The sequence below is a fragment of the Pholcus phalangioides genome, unplaced genomic scaffold (assembly GCF_987345545.1).
Source record: "Pholcus phalangioides strain wild (caught in Gottingen) unplaced genomic scaffold, Ppha-v1.0 ptg000009l_1, whole genome shotgun sequence".
NCBI classification, from domain to species: domain Eukaryota; kingdom Metazoa; phylum Arthropoda; class Arachnida; order Araneae; family Pholcidae; genus Pholcus; species Pholcus phalangioides.
The window spans coordinates 5,960,236-5,976,427 of record NW_028301602.1 but is presented as its reverse complement, the minus strand read 5'-3'; the positions used below and the strand labels follow the sequence as shown (position 1 = coordinate 5,976,427).

The window sequence follows — 16,192 nt, the reverse complement described above, 5'->3', positions numbered from 1 at the left end:
TCGTATACTAAGAATGGTTCGTAAACTGAATCATTTTGTGATGCCCGTAAGCCGAATTGTTATCAAACCTAGCATTGCCTTAAAAGATTTATCGTTCAACTAATAGACAGCATTTGTTATCGAAATTCTCAGAACAGTTTTTGTTTAAAAAAGAAATGGAGATTCTGTTTTTCCTCCCTTCATTTTTGAAATTTCCAGAAGAATCAAAGTAATCAAATTAAAAGGGTAGTTTCAACAATAAGTTCACTGAATACGCTCAATGAGAGGGCGTAAAAATTCTAACTATCCAAAAATTTGAATTTACCTCGTTGCTCAATAGACAACTGACGTCTGGTATAATCATATAAATGAAGAAAATTAATGTGATACTATGCATCGAATTATTAAATATATCTAGAAGTAATAAATATGCCGTACACATAAAATAAAATCTGTTCACCTACCTCCTAATTAAAAACGAACCAATCTCTAATATAACATATTATTCAACACACACACAGTGATTCGTTACTATTCTGTTTCTGGGTAAAACGGGATAAATCCTTCTCCACAGATACTGGCCGTAATCTCTATTTAGTCTGGTCTCGGCAGTTAAATTCGGAATATCGGACCAAGTTAATGTGTATTTACTGTGGTCTACGTTGTACAATGCGCTAAATCGATAACTAACAGGTTGCTCGCTAAACTATTTCGGGAAAGATAGGAAAATAATAGACGCCGATTAATCACGTATTCAGTTTGTGGTTCCGTAAATGGTTTATCTCATACTGTTTTTGAATTCAGGAAAAATACACTTATGTTGTACCTGGAAGTTTCGGATGAAAACACGCCAGATGGCATAATGAAACTTGAAGATTACATAGTATGGAAAGTGATATGAGAAAAAAAATCATTAAATCGTTTATTAAATATCTATTAAACGTGAAACTTGATTCCATGAATTAGTTTCAGTAATGAATAACTCGCATAATCATTTTTTCAAGCGAATATCCTAGTTACTGTCCGTAATGGTGTTTCTTGCGCAAAATTACTCAAAGTAAAAACCAAAACAAATTGAAAAGAATTCCGAATCATTTGTTCGGAGCTAGATGTACATCACCGGAGTAAAAAAACATGATTTTTTTGTAGTCGCTTAATGGAATCTTTGCGTGATGCGAGATGGAAAAAGTAACAATCTAAAGTGGTAAAACAATCACTTTTCAAACCACATTATCATGTTCTTCTTCTATTTCTATATAACGAAGGAAAAAAAGCACACACACACACTACATATATACTATATTTACACGCACTCTTTCCTTAGAATCAGATATCGCAATATTATTTATATATATGAAGAAAGGAAATAAAAGAATAAAGCAAAAATCTTGGTTAAAGCTTCTTTGTCATAAAACTGAATGAACAAACACTGCACGTAATGCCAGAAAAAGTAGTTGCGTTTACGTGAGAATTCACGCACAGGTGAATACATGCCCATGAGCATGTTATATGTTTAAGTAAAGCATATAGAAAGAGTGAAACAATATACTTTAGTCTACTTGATTCATTTTACTTTGCTTCGATGAAAATAACTCTAAGCTCCCCAGTAGTCTCTGATTCCCCACCACGGAATTTCTACAATGTACGCAACTCCAACAAAAATTGACACATCCGTGTATTTCCTAACAAATTGCACATAACATATATTTGGATTCTACTTGCTGAGGAAAGTTTGCAGAATTGCATTTACTGAAATCTTTGATAAAACAGTTTAATAAAAAACCCGGATGGAAGCATTTTTCTAAGCATATCTAGTAATTTCTTGTGATGGACTTGTTCTTGAAAAATCTATTCCAGGATTTTTATTTAACCGTTCTTGTCTAACTTTCGCTATAATACCTGGGTACCCACAATGCCCAGGTTTTCTCCGTATACTGGAATCAGTGAAGAAGTTACAAACCATTATAAGAAAGTAAAGATGTTTGAAATGAATAGTTTGAGAATATCACGGTAAGCAAAGTAAGCATTTCAAACGTGATTGTCGGGGGTTATGAGCCATTTTCTCCCGATAGTTTTTCGTACATTTCAGACATTTTACAGCGCTAACGGCCTTTTAATATAACCCATTGATCATGTTGGTATATATGCAAACTTTGGCGACGATTGATCTAAAATTGTAGATTTGTATAGAGAACATACAAACAGACAGACATACAATCAGTTTTAATATCGAACTATATTGCAGGGAATGAAATTCTGCTAATTGTTCTCAGCAAGCAATAAAAATCCCAACATGAAGTTAACTATTTTTTGTATCTGTAAAATTTCCGTACCCAACACCACTCAATCATAGTCAAGGAGAAAACAAATCGGTCTTAATTGAGAAAACTTGTTGGAAAAATATTTGGAACATAAATATATAAAATATTTGGAAAATAACACAAAAATGTTCTAGAATAAATAAACCAATTTACTTTATAACTCCGATATGGGACATGCATATTTATAAAATAATGCACGGTAAATAAATGGCTATTTAGGTGAATGAAAATTTCCATGTTAAGAAACGATCTTAAATCTAATGAGAAGCACATGTTCACGAGAAACACGAAATGAAGAAAAAGTCATTGAAAAATTATTACTTATATCGTCAATAACCGGATACCGTAGAAGAAATTGCTAAGTAAAAAGAGAATATTCGAAAGTGTCATTCCTCTTATATTTTACGGAAAACTACGGTGCCTTACTTGTAATTTGGTGGAGGATTCCCTTGTGCGACACATGGTAGCTGTGTTGTGGAACCTTCATCTGCTCGAACTTGCGATAAACTGAATGTAATTCTCGGTAGAGTTGAAACATGTGGTTCTGAAATTTAAGGCGAAATTATTGGGGATTAACGTCATGAATCGAGATATTTTTTGAATATATTATCGTAAAATTATGACGAGGACAACAAAGTAAATAAATGACCTCAGTAAATTACATCATTGCTAAAGTCATGGGGAAAATCAATAATAAAACTCACATAGGCTTGCTGGAAGGATTTTACAGTCCCTTGGGGTTACATAATGTATGCAGTATATCTGTGTTTTTGTGTAATTTATGTCTGTATTTGTATGTTATACATTTGCATTTGAATCATTAATTTCTTTAAAGAAATAAATAAATATCGAAGATTTTCTTTCATAATTTAGAAGTTTAATTTCTAATTAGACGTGAGATAAATGCACAAATACGTGTGCACAGCTAAACAACATGCTGGTGTATGATATTTTCATTTGTATTTGTGTGTATGCTTTATTTTTGATTTTTAAATGACAATGAAAATGCTTATATCTCAAAAATATGATTTTGGAGTTATCATGTTCTGACCACACCACAGAATTCCTCATTTATAACTACCTATGAAAAGATTTAAAAAATGGCACACTCTTTTCCAGTCCGTATTATGCATAATATTTAAGGAATAGGAAGAGGAAACACGCTTTTAAAAAATTTCCGTTATTCTTATATCGAATGTTCTCTGATTGACATTCATAAATAACTCGCTATAAGCGGATATCTTTTGTATCTCTAACACATTAGATCTTTGATAATCACTCTGGAATTTCTCGTAATAGCGAGATTCTCGTTATAAGCCGTACTCGTTGTAACAGACTTTTACTGTATTCAACTTTGAGTATCTTTATGCACATTTAGTATCTATATGCACTTGAGAATCTTTATGCACTTGAGTATCTTTACGCACTTGAGTATCACTTATGCACACAGTAGGTGCAGTTGTTCAAAGATTAAGAAATTCCAAATTCCATCCAATTCGTCGGATGCTACGTACAACCATATCTTCTAAATCAAGATTTAATTACAAAATGAAATCATTTTTATTATAATTGATTTGGGTATTATGGGATAGTCAGGTAATATGAAATAACGTGTTTTTTCTGCTGCTTTCAGGTATGGCTGCCAAATGGAACAATGATAACGTACTAGAAAATTACCCCATGGCAATATAGTCAGTGTGGCTTGGTTGTCACCATCAACACTGCTGGTATAACATTTGTTTTTCTAACATTTGTTTGGTAATGTTCTGACCAAACACCACAGATATGTGGTATACATTAATATTTTTCATTCGTCTTTGCAAAATATCGAATTCCAACGTGTCACACATATTTATACATATATGAACATTACTTATTATTTCATTGTTAAATTTATGTATCATCAATAAGTGAATCTCAATATTGTATTTCCCACATTAGCGTTCACTCGCTCACTGGGGGGATAGTCTGTGGCGTCGCCGCCGGCACGTGTGGAAAGGGAAAGCCACTTCACCAGAGCGATGATTGATGAACGCGCTCGAAGCGCCATCGTGTGATTATTCGAGTTGTCACTTCATTAGTGTCAGTTCGTTTCTCGTCCTGTACATAATATGTCGTGTAAATAATTCCCGTCCTTTCGTGTAAGATAAAATTCATGTCTTTCTTGAATTTAACTCCGCAACCGTTTAACATTACGTCCCAACATTTCAAAAGAGATGTGATATTTTTCAAAATTAATGTTTTTGATTATTAAAATTTTAAACTTACTTGAAAGTCTTAACACACGTTAAAATAAACATAGACTACTGAAAAGTCAACACGAATAGTATAAATCTTTAATTTCATAAGTCAAATATTATTCATCAAACTATTCAAAGTATAAATAAAAACTTAATTATTTAAATCAAAAACAAATTTTGTTTGCCTAAAATACGTATGCAACGGATTATAACGATTTACTACTCAAATATACTTGTATGCATAAGTATTTCTTCATACTAGGAAAAGGATTTGTATTCTGCAGCAATCAGTGCGTATTTAAAAAAAAGTTTTAGAACTCAATTAAATTATGTTCCAACATCAGTCGATATATTTCTCGTATATATATATATATATATATATATATATATATGAAATTTAATTTTGACAATATTATTTGTGCGAGTCTTTAGACAACTTATTAACATTTATATTTTTTAAATAATTCTTGTAAAGGTTAAGGTGACAGATTTTAATGTCTTTCCGAGACATAATGAAACATAACTTGATTACTCGTTAATAAAGAGGCAAAAACAAAAACCAATATTTATATTTCCTTAAAGAGATTATGACTAAAATTATAGGAAAAAAATAATATTTTGGAATTAAAAAAAACAAGTTAATGCTGAATCCATCGTTATTATAATAAAACTAATTATTTTCATTGTTTATTTAGCAATTAATGTCTTTCTTTTGCTTTTCGCCTATTAGTTTATTATTATTATTGAAAAAATAAAAACTATTTTCTCTTAATTTGATTGAACTTTTCGCTTTCTTGTTGAATTCTGATCTTTTGCGAATTGATTTTTTTTTATCATGTAGTAAAAATGGAATGAGTTTTTTATTCTTATTTTATCCTTTCAAGTGTTTTCGAACAACCTCGTATTTTGAATAATTCAATCGAAATAAATTAGTTTAGTGATTTTTTTTCTGAAATTTTTGCTATATTATTTGAATTGCCATGCGTGTCAGGTTAACGAATTATAATATTAGTGGTCGTTTTCTCCATTACAAAAATGAGTTTTCCATTTAAAAAAATTAAATGACGCTGTATGCGAAATATTAGTGGAATGCTTTTAATATGAGGAACTACAAGGAAGTGAATTTAAACCAAATTATAACCAAAACGAACAAACGTTGGAATAATCAATTTAAATGACAGAAAGAGAGAAGGATATTATTATTATATTGCCTAAATATATATATATTACATTGATTGTGGTCTACCACGCAAGGCCACATTTGGCTCTCGTTGTCGCCAGCTTTTTTGTCGTGGCACGCCGATCATTGTCAGAAAATGGTTGAAAACATTGAACAATGATTAATTCTAGAATTAATGAAAGATATAATTCCGGAATTCCTGAAAATTAAGATTTATTGAAAAAAAATTATTTTGGAACTTTTGAAACAGAATTATAGTGAAAAAAATAAGACATAAATCAATGAAATAATTTCAGATTCACCGAGAGGAATAAATAATTAAAGTGATTTCAAATTAATTAGTAGAAATCAGTACTTACTTTATACCTGATCAACACGTATTCCCAAGAGATCGTTACGATCTATCCAGGGAATTTGTTAGTACACATCTATTCCCGATCCGGGATTGGAACCTAGACCTACCCAGTCAGAAGTTAGCTCCCTAACCATTGGACTGCAAGGCAGCTGCGGTAAACCAATTTTTTTTTTCAGAATTAGCGAAAAATATATATTTGAGAACCCATCAAAATTTCTAGTTAATGTAGAAGAAATAATTTCGGAACAAATTATTTTCTCATTCGGGCCCCAATTGGCCCGTATAAAGATGTCACTAAATTACAAGAGTTTGGTGACCCGCGAACTTCGCGGATAATTTTAATTTGGCTGTGTCTGAAAGGTTGAAGACCCCTAGTCTAGCTCATGACGACAGTTGTGGAATGTGACAAGTTCGTGAATGTGTTGCATGAGATTGGACGAACAGATAGGATCGTACATGATCAGTGGAAACAGAAAAAAAAAGAAACAAAGAGATTATTTTTTAGGAACCATATAATTTTCAACTAGTTACCTGCATATTAAATAGTTTTCACATTCAATTAACTACTGGCAAACCACAGATGTATGTCGTGAATATTCCTCTGAGACATTTCCAATAAATAGGTGTATAGCGGAATGTTCTGTGTACTCAACATGATTTTGCGTGCCGTATTATGAGTTTCTATTCTAGTATTACTACTACTATTCTTTGTTCATGGTACTTTTTTAATTCGGTGACGGTTAACCATGCTACGATCACCGAGTTAACCCAAATACTTTTCATTAATTGGTTTCGTAAACGTACGAAGCGTTTCGTGTTAAGGCAAACTGACTCACAAAATTCCGCAGTGCGCTTTAGAAGGTTCGGGATGGTCAATAGTGGTTTAAGAAAATTTTGTGAAAACACATAATTTAGACAATTTACATCTTTATTTATTTTACTTTCCTTAAAATATAATAAAGTCTGCGTTATTCGACTTTTGGTTATCAAAGTTATGTTATCTATATTATCTCGTATAATCGGGGCCTCACATTTCGTAGAAAGACATGAGTGGCTAATACTACTTAGTGGCTTAATCATGTAATCATCGTAAATATACCTCTAGAGAAGTGTACTATGGCTCCCTAAAGCATTTATGTTTTTTGTCATAGTTTCACGCGTTTTATGTCCAAGTGTTACTGTCATCTACCTTTCGTATTTTGAAATGAAAATGTCTGAATTTTCATGTAAGTCTAGTATTAAAGGTCTACTGAGAGTTTATCAGCTATTTGCTGACTTTTCTGAATGGTTCACATTCGCGTCTACGATGAACGAAAAATGATCGACAAAGACCGTCACCCGCCAAGATAAAACTAACCCTTGGGAAAAATTTGGTCCTGACGAGCCCAAATTCGTATTAGATAGGCTGCTAGTGAAACAAATATTATTGAATGTGTTGACATTATGTTTTGTCTAGCTAAGTTCCATATATATACGTCTAGCCGTGTGTTCTATACATTTTCCTATAATTAGCAGTAGTATCCAGTTATCATTTTGCCATCAAAACATAAAGTGCTTGTGATAAAAGAGGTTTTAATAACTTAACGCATTACCCTTATAGAAATCACGTTTCATTCAATTCTGTTCATTCACCCATGCTTGAGGAAGCAACAATGGCAATGACTCATTTACATACATTACCCTGATCTAAATAATATATCACTGTTCAATACACGTGTTCTCAAAATAATTTTTTGCCTTATTTTTCATTTTATTTTCATTTTTATTTAATAATAATTTTACACACATACAACAGTACAACAGTATTTTGAAATACCATATCATTCAATTTCAATTTAAGTATTCCAAATTTGAGTATCGGCCCTTTTCAAGGAAATATTCCATTATGAACTCTTGTTGGCGAAATGAAGCAAAACATATAAATGAAAGGAATTCAATTTCCATCTTGAAATATCGTGGTTGATATTCCGAAAAAAAACACGATAATTATCATCACAAAAGTGCGCATTAGCATTAGAACTCTTCTGAATATTCAGATTTAGTCAATGGTTTCTTCATGCATATAAATACCGAATTCAATATCTTCTAACCTCTTCCGCTAGTGGATCGTCCAAACATAATCTCAACCAATTTATTTGATTTTGCAGAAAAATTTCGAACAATTTAATTATCTTCCTGACATTGTATCGGTTCCGATCGGAAGATTAAAGAAAAGGTAGAGGTTGCACAGGAAAATAATAATAATAAAATTCGTAGATATTCTCGTTATTACTTTGTCGCCGTTACGGACGGAGGAAATGAGATCGTATCTTTGAGAGAGAGATTTAAAAGATATAAGGGGAAAAAATACTGTAAATAAATAGGAAAAAGAAATCTCGCAACGTAATTGAAAATCTTCTTTTGCCCCCCTAAACCTCTCTTTGAACTATCCTTAATCTCCTTTGCTTTTCAATGGCTCTGAATATGTTCGGTTCAAGCGTATACGTGCGTACAAACTGCGGCTAATTACTTGCAAAGTAAACTGTTGAACTTCGAGAACAAAAGCTTGTACCTAAAGGGGGTAAATGAAAAATTCCACAACAACGTCTAAAAACAAATTTTTGCTTTCACTCGGATCGGGTCAGTGATTTCGATCGTAAAAGTTTCGTTTTCGATCAGTTTCTTTGGTAGTATAAATGTATTACGTTGTAATTATTTTTTTCCAACTTATCGAGTTATTTCATCGAGAGAGAGACAAAATATTTCCGAAATTTAATTTTCTTTTAAATGGATGCAAATTATAACTCTCACGAACTATGATATCCATTAGAGTTTACAAATTAAACCACGACCTAATTGGATTTAAAAAATTGGAAAGAAAATGTGATTTTTATATCAACTGAATTTCGAGTTCTCATATGACGAATAATGTAATTACGATTACAATCTGTGCGTTTCCATGAAATGGAAATTTTATGTCAATGAAAGAGATATTATCTATCATCGTTGATGCTTAACGTGGGAAAAATAGTACGTTACAACATGCATCCTGCATTTAATAATATCTATCAAATTTCCATTATTACATTTCAATATTTTTCTGTCAAAATGGAAAAAACCACTTCTTTTATAAATATGATACTCATGACTGTGAAATACTTTTAACATTTTAAAAATTTGAATTCAATAAGTTTTCGATTCATTTTTCATGACCTTTTCATAAATTATTTTTGTTATTGACTGTATAACATATTTAAATTTTTCATTCTGTAATACAATGGACTGAATTTCCATTCTCATGTAAAACACTAGTAATAAGTGTTTTTATTTATTTTTTTTATTTTGTTTTAGTTAGATGAGTACAGATACATAATATATAACGATATTATTCTAATAAATAATGGTTCATAATGTCTGTGAACTCTAGAAATTATGTAATTCTTTAAAAGCAACAGCTGGGTGTAGACAGAGGAATTCAGATTCATAGGGTTATAAAATTTCAGTATACCTATAGAGTATAGCATATTTTTTACATATTGAAAAACACGTTTTCTCAAGCGCTGCAGGTAAGTTGTTCTAGAGATATCGAGTATCGTAGATCGATATATTGTCGTTACATAAGAAAAAATATTTTCTTTCAATCTTAAATATTTCCTTCTAAAGAAACATTTAGTATAAATAACATCGTAGTTCAAATCCATGAGTGCTATGACTTACTGTACAGCAGTGTTCCACAAAGTGGGCAATATCACCCCCTGGTGGGCGATTGAATGGTCCAGGGGGACGATAGAAGCTACGTATTTAGCATAGGATCCTACGGGTTCACGTGAGTTTCAGGAGCGATGAGAGAAAGAAACTTCTGACGAAGGAGGGAATGGAACAAAAAACTTGGCGAACTATGCTGTACAATTATAACGACCTCGGCTATAACATCAAAAATTGATGATCCTGATTGTTTTCCGAAGAAAATAATGTTAATGCTTTGCTCATAACGTCGAGGAAAACTCATGAACTTGGATAGGGGGACATTTCTTTTTTACACTTTCGTTCCGTTTTTATGTCGCGCACGTGTTTTCTTAATAAATTCCTAGATCCCACAACATTGAAATGTTCATCTGTTGATCTATTGATACTTAGCAAGTGAAAAAAAGGAAGATTTATTTTGTTTGATGCTCTGACTTGGTTTATTAGTATGGGCTGTATTATGAGACATTAGCGTATTGCCCTATATTTTCCAGACTTGAAAAAAAAAACACGTTCCGTTTCTCAATGAAACTCGCTTTAATTTACATTTTTCATAATAGAATCAAGGGATAGAGAAAATTTGCCAAGTTAACTGTTTTGCTAACCAACTTAATTTGCTTTTAAACTTAATTATATATCTTCTCAAATAATTTGCGAAACTCATTTTTTTCCCCTTCGTGAAACACATTTTAGTTTACAGCTCTCTGGCTTACTTTCTGTAACACTATTTCTCCCCAAGGTTTATTTATAGGCAATAAGTCGCAATTATCTCCACTCTCGGTGACATTTTTGGCTAGAATTTTAACGTTTTAGTTATAATCACCATTTCCCGTTGTATTTTTCTCGCTAAAATATGGTCAACTTTAATCAAAATGAAATATCTTCATATATATACAATATATATATATACATATATATTTCAATTTAAAAATGGTCTGGAAAATTTTAACCTAGGTAATGATGACAAAACTTCGTATAATCTTCTGTGTCGTTATAACTGAGATTGATTGTACCTGCAATTGGATTCCGTAAGGTATCAAAGAATATTCTACTGCATGCCCACAAATTTTATATTCCTTGAATAATTCCGTTCAATATATGAACGCATTAACAAACACACGAAAATTCAAATCACACACTATTTGTGACAACGATAGTGTAACTCAATATATTTTTCTTCATACTAAAATATAATAGAGCTTCGGGTGATGCAGGTTGTCTTTATAATTGTTCCTCATAATCCACGAAGATTCAATTTTGTTTCGGAAATTTGTTCGAGAACCAGATAGAGTCGATTCATTTTGGGTTGTAATAACAATTAAAAATGAATACCGAACTCCATAACGGTTGATTTCCTAATAAACGTATACGTATCTAGTGAAAATTTGAACCTTAAAATTCAATAATTAAAGAAACAACAACACTTAAATTTAAAATAATGATCTCTTCGAAGTAATGATAATTCAAAATAGGCCATATCCTGTTAAAGATTTAAATTACGCTGAGAAAACTTTTGGCCGTAAATTTTTATCGGAGGACCTCGATTATTTCGTGGGAAAACGCTATTGAAAAGGCCGCACTGCATCTTATCAGTGTCAAACCCAATCGAGCAAATTGCAAACAACTGCGTTTAACCGAAACAAATAAACAAACTCGTAAACAAAAATCATAATCGATAAAGGAAGCCTATACCACCCCTTCTTCCTAATATCCATAATCTTATTTTACGCCTGTTTTGCCGACCGTGTAATTTTGTTTACCGGGCAAACATAATTCATTATGACACAAATTAGATATTTTACCCAGTTTATGTTCAATTAACGGATCATCTTCTAAAATTCGAGGAAAATGGTTATATATGTATAAATACGATAAGCTCGTGTACTGCCGTTTACGAGCTAATGTTCTGTTGTACCACGTTTAACAAGCTAATGGATGATACAGCGAAGGGACCTGAGTCTCTTTAGAACTAATGGAATGATTCATTAGTAAATTATTCCACCGAATGTGGAAAAAAAAATATCGATAATTCCGCTATGATTTATCTGGGAAAAGTTGTCTTGAAATGAGTGCGCATCGAGAGATTGTAAAAAAAAGTTATTTGTGTGAAATTGAATATTCAAATACAAGTTGCTAATAAGGACATTGTAATTAGACTTGAGAGCTTGAGTTTATTACTTAGGTTGTTGGTATGAACAGAATAGACTCATGGCACGGGCAATATCGAATATACAAGAACAGATTACCAAAAAAGCGAAATATTTTTTTGAAGAAAAAAAAAATGTTATGGAGTTTGCGGACTAAACTTCATTAGGAAATTGTTTATCTCGTGTTTTCAGGAAAATTAAGCCAGTGCTCAATATCAAGGATTTCTTCTCTGTGGCTAACTTCATACATTTCTTTTTCACGAAATTCATAGAAAAGATAACTTCTGTATCGATCGTGTGTTGTTTAATATTAGAGGAACCTTTTACGAGGCTCTATAGTTGTACAGATAACCTGTACATGCCACTAATTTTTTTTTCATTGAGTCATGCAGTTGTAAAATTGATTCGGATCAGGTTACCATTCACATACATTTTCAAATAAGGGATACAAAAAGTCCTCTGTAGAATGGAAACTAGATTGAGAAAGAAATAAATCAATTGAATGAGTAATTGTGACAATTTCGTCTTACGTTCATACATTTCTTGAAAATTCTGATAAGAGAACACCACTGGGATGGAACCACTCGGAAAAATTATTTTTTCCTCAGTCCAACATTTTTAACTACTTTCCTTTTTCTATATATATATATTTATTTTTCTTCCTTTTCGTCTATTTATTTTTTCTTAGTTTTGTTCTATATTTTTCTTTCCTCCTCTTTCTTCCTTTTCCTAACATGCTGTTAGGTTATTACGAGGTTACCAGATTTATCGCCGAAACGCCAAGTAGAGATCATCCACATTTGCTGTCAAAGGCTTGTACGTGAAAGGTTAAAGATATCTTATCAAAATGCTTCACATAATATACGTCAATTTGTAAATGTTTTAGTAGCAGCATGTATATCTAAAAGTCGATTGCTATAGATTGCCTATTCACATCAAAATGCGCTCTCTAACTAATATTATATTCGTAAGAAGCTGCCGCATCTGCTAAATATTTGATAAATATATCAAACGAAACGAAATTCTTATTCAAACTACTGTAGAACATGAACTCCAGCGAAACGTAGTTAATAGTCTAGCGCCACCGTCAACGATTCAAAATAACTCACACCTGATAACGAAATTACAAAGACACTAGACAGTAACAAAATGTTGCAGAATTAATGCGTGTGGCTGACGACTGATAAAATTGCGTCGAACGCCACAGAAAATATCCTCACATAAAATCAGACATGCGTCTTATCGTCGTGAATTGGAGCATACAAAAAGCCAGTTCATGCAAGAATAGTCCGCTGAGTTCCGAAGAATATTATATTGAGCGATTAAAAGACCGGCCTCAATGATAATCAACTTACCAGTGATCACAACTTTTCCGGAACTCTCGCTTGTGACCATCTCTCCAGTCAATTTGTGCCTGGTCTGGCAGCGATAACTCCATTCCGAATCTTTCTCTCTGACATCGCGAATTAGGAGTTCTCCAGAAATGAGCGTCGTGTATGGCTTTCCTGCAGGCACAAAAGGAAAAGAATTGCAACCATATACTTATATATATATATACACACACACACGTATATAGCATTTCGGGTAATGACATCACGATATTAACTCTCATATTTCACATACGTTCATTTTCGTTCTTTTATCATCTACTATTTTCTACTAATCTTGAGCTTTCGTCTCTTATGTTAATCTATCTTACAGTATATATCTATATTATAATATATATATATTTTTTTTTATTTCATAGTCTTTAATGTTCTTGGACGCTTTCTACTTGATTAATAAATCGCTTCTCAAATACTGAATTACTTAACCGCAGAATTCGTCGTCTATATGAATGACTAGTTTCGCCATCTTTCTGTAGAGCCAATATAGACATAATGTATTTTTTATTTCTGTCGAGGAACATATGCCTATGATATATTGAGGCATGTTTACTGAATATTCCTGATGGAAATACATATCTAATATGATGCATTGATGCATTCAACATATCGTAAAGTAACTAAACCACAAACAACAATGGTTAAATAAATTATTATATGTTTTCTACTCCCGAGGATAAGTGACTAAAATACAGGGTGATTCACTAAGAGAATAATCCAGTTTCCAAATTATTATTTCTTTAAGTAAAAACATAGTGTGATGAATCATACTCGAGTATAATGGAAAACTGTCCAAGTTTTAGATTATGATCAATATTGAAGTTGATTGTCGTTTATGAAATTCATCTGGTGAAGAAGCAAAATGGCTTCCAGTCAGCAGAAAGCTTTCTCTGTTCTTCTGTCGCACGATGCCAGTCGGTAATAACCGTTCAGTGCGTTCCTCAACCTACTGTTCGGAATTTTTGAGGAAACGGATGTGTTAGAAATCATAGAAATTGCGTAATTTCTACTAGTCCTGAAGCCAAGCAATGATCTAAATCGACATTTTGCCTCTACATAGAAGGAGATCTGAAGATGGACAATTTTGGAATCCGACTTCCACTATAACGTGTTTTGCAAGAACGCATATCGCTTTGTCATTATTATGGGTGTCCATAAAATCGTAAACAGTTTCGAAAATTCATAAAAGGGAAAGGAAGCGGTGCATTTTTGAACGCGGTTGGGGCGAAAAAGTTATTCTCACGAGTGGGGATTTTTTTTTTGTACAAAGGAAAAAAATTAGCTCAATTTTTTCGATAGATGGTATGCTATTCCGGAAGGAGTGATTGGACATGAATCTTTCTTCAATTTTTTCTACGTTCGAACCTTCGTGAAGCTTCAAGCGGTCATTCATGCTGGAGGTAAAACAACTTCATCAATCAATACTGTCTTTATCCACCAATGTCAACGTCATAAACCTGATAGAGCTAGTAACAAGGAATTTCACAAATGAGCTTTTAATTGTATATCCTGCATTTTATAGGACTGATTTGCATATTTAGAGTTATATGCTTTAGTGCAGTACTCTCCGTCAACAAAAATTGTATCTAATTTTTTTTTCCGTACCAAATAAATCTTCCTTCATGTGGATAATTTCGCAAGCGAATTCAATTATATAGTTTCTTTTCATTTTTATGAATTTTTAAACTTTTTAGAAATTTATGGGGGCATCCTTTTTCTGTGACTAAAGAAAGTCGTACTAAACATTTGTAGGGATAAACGGCTATACGTCATAACCTTATAATTATATTTATAAGTTCAATCGCCCGATGTGAGATGTGAACCAGGTGAGTGAGAAAAGATGCCTATACAAATATGAATGTGATATATTTTTCAATTACAGAAACTCAAAAATGCAATTATAAAACTAAAAAACTACAATATATATACTGCATGTTAAGAGAGATAATACAAAGCCCGTAAAATGATTAAGGTTGTCTTATTCTAAGTATGGATAGATTCTGGATTTACCCCAATATGTTTATCGTATTTCTTTCTAAACATGCTAATTTTGTTACAATTTACCATCCCAGGGGCAGGGGTGGTGGGTAAACTATTCAATTTATACACAACTCTATTAGAGAAAAACTCCCTGCGAATCCACATCCTAGAATTATCCGTTACCAATCGTTATTAATGTCCCCCTTGTCAAAGCAGTCGATTGATGACGTATTAGCAATTCATGTGGTCTATCCTATCCATCTCCTTGAAAATGTTTAACAATTCTATTTCACCCCCCCCCCCGCTCAGAAACCTGCGTTCTTCCAATGTAAACATATTGAAAAGATGAAGTCTCTCTTCGTATCTCATTCCCCGTGTGCCTTATAGGCATACGCATACCTCTTTTCTGCACTCCTTCAACCATGGCCCTCTGCAGGTATGGTCTCTAAAACCTTACGGCATACTCCAGTCCAGGACGAATTAAGCCTCGGAAAAGCGGAAAAATTACTTCGGGAGAACGTGAAGAGATCTTTAGATCTTTTCGAGAAGAAAACCAAGCATTCTATTCAATTTTTTGACCACAACTGAACAGTAGTCAGAAAACCTATTCGCTCATCAATAAGAATACCCAGATCGGTGAGCCTAGTTGCATCCGGGATAGTGACACCATTCAACTCGTGAGTGGAACGTAGTTTGTTCGAACCAGAATGAGCGACCGTGCACTTATCATGGCAACTGAATTTCATGGCGTTTAGCGTCGACGCTAAACGCCATACTCCATTCATTTTCACATGCTTCTATCCTGTTTAGGTTGGTCTGGAGGAACTCCCTATCGACTGTATCTGTTTTGAGATTTCGGACTAATCATTATTGATGTTACAA

General features: G+C 32.7%; 1 protein-coding gene across 1 annotated transcript in view; it reads right to left on the bottom strand.

The window, feature by feature from the left end:
- LOC149081678 (cell adhesion molecule Dscam1-like) overlaps positions 1-16,192 on the bottom strand; it is a 205,439-nt gene that overhangs the window by 134,605 nt on the left and 54,642 nt on the right. The window contains exons 4-5 of the mRNA XM_089237082.1: positions 13,301-13,450; positions 2,727-2,844 (exon numbers count right to left, since the gene is read on the bottom strand). Coding sequence (XP_089093208.1) covers positions 2,727-2,844; positions 13,301-13,450 — 268 coding nt within the window. The remainder of the gene's footprint in view (positions 1-2,726; positions 2,845-13,300; positions 13,451-16,192) is intronic.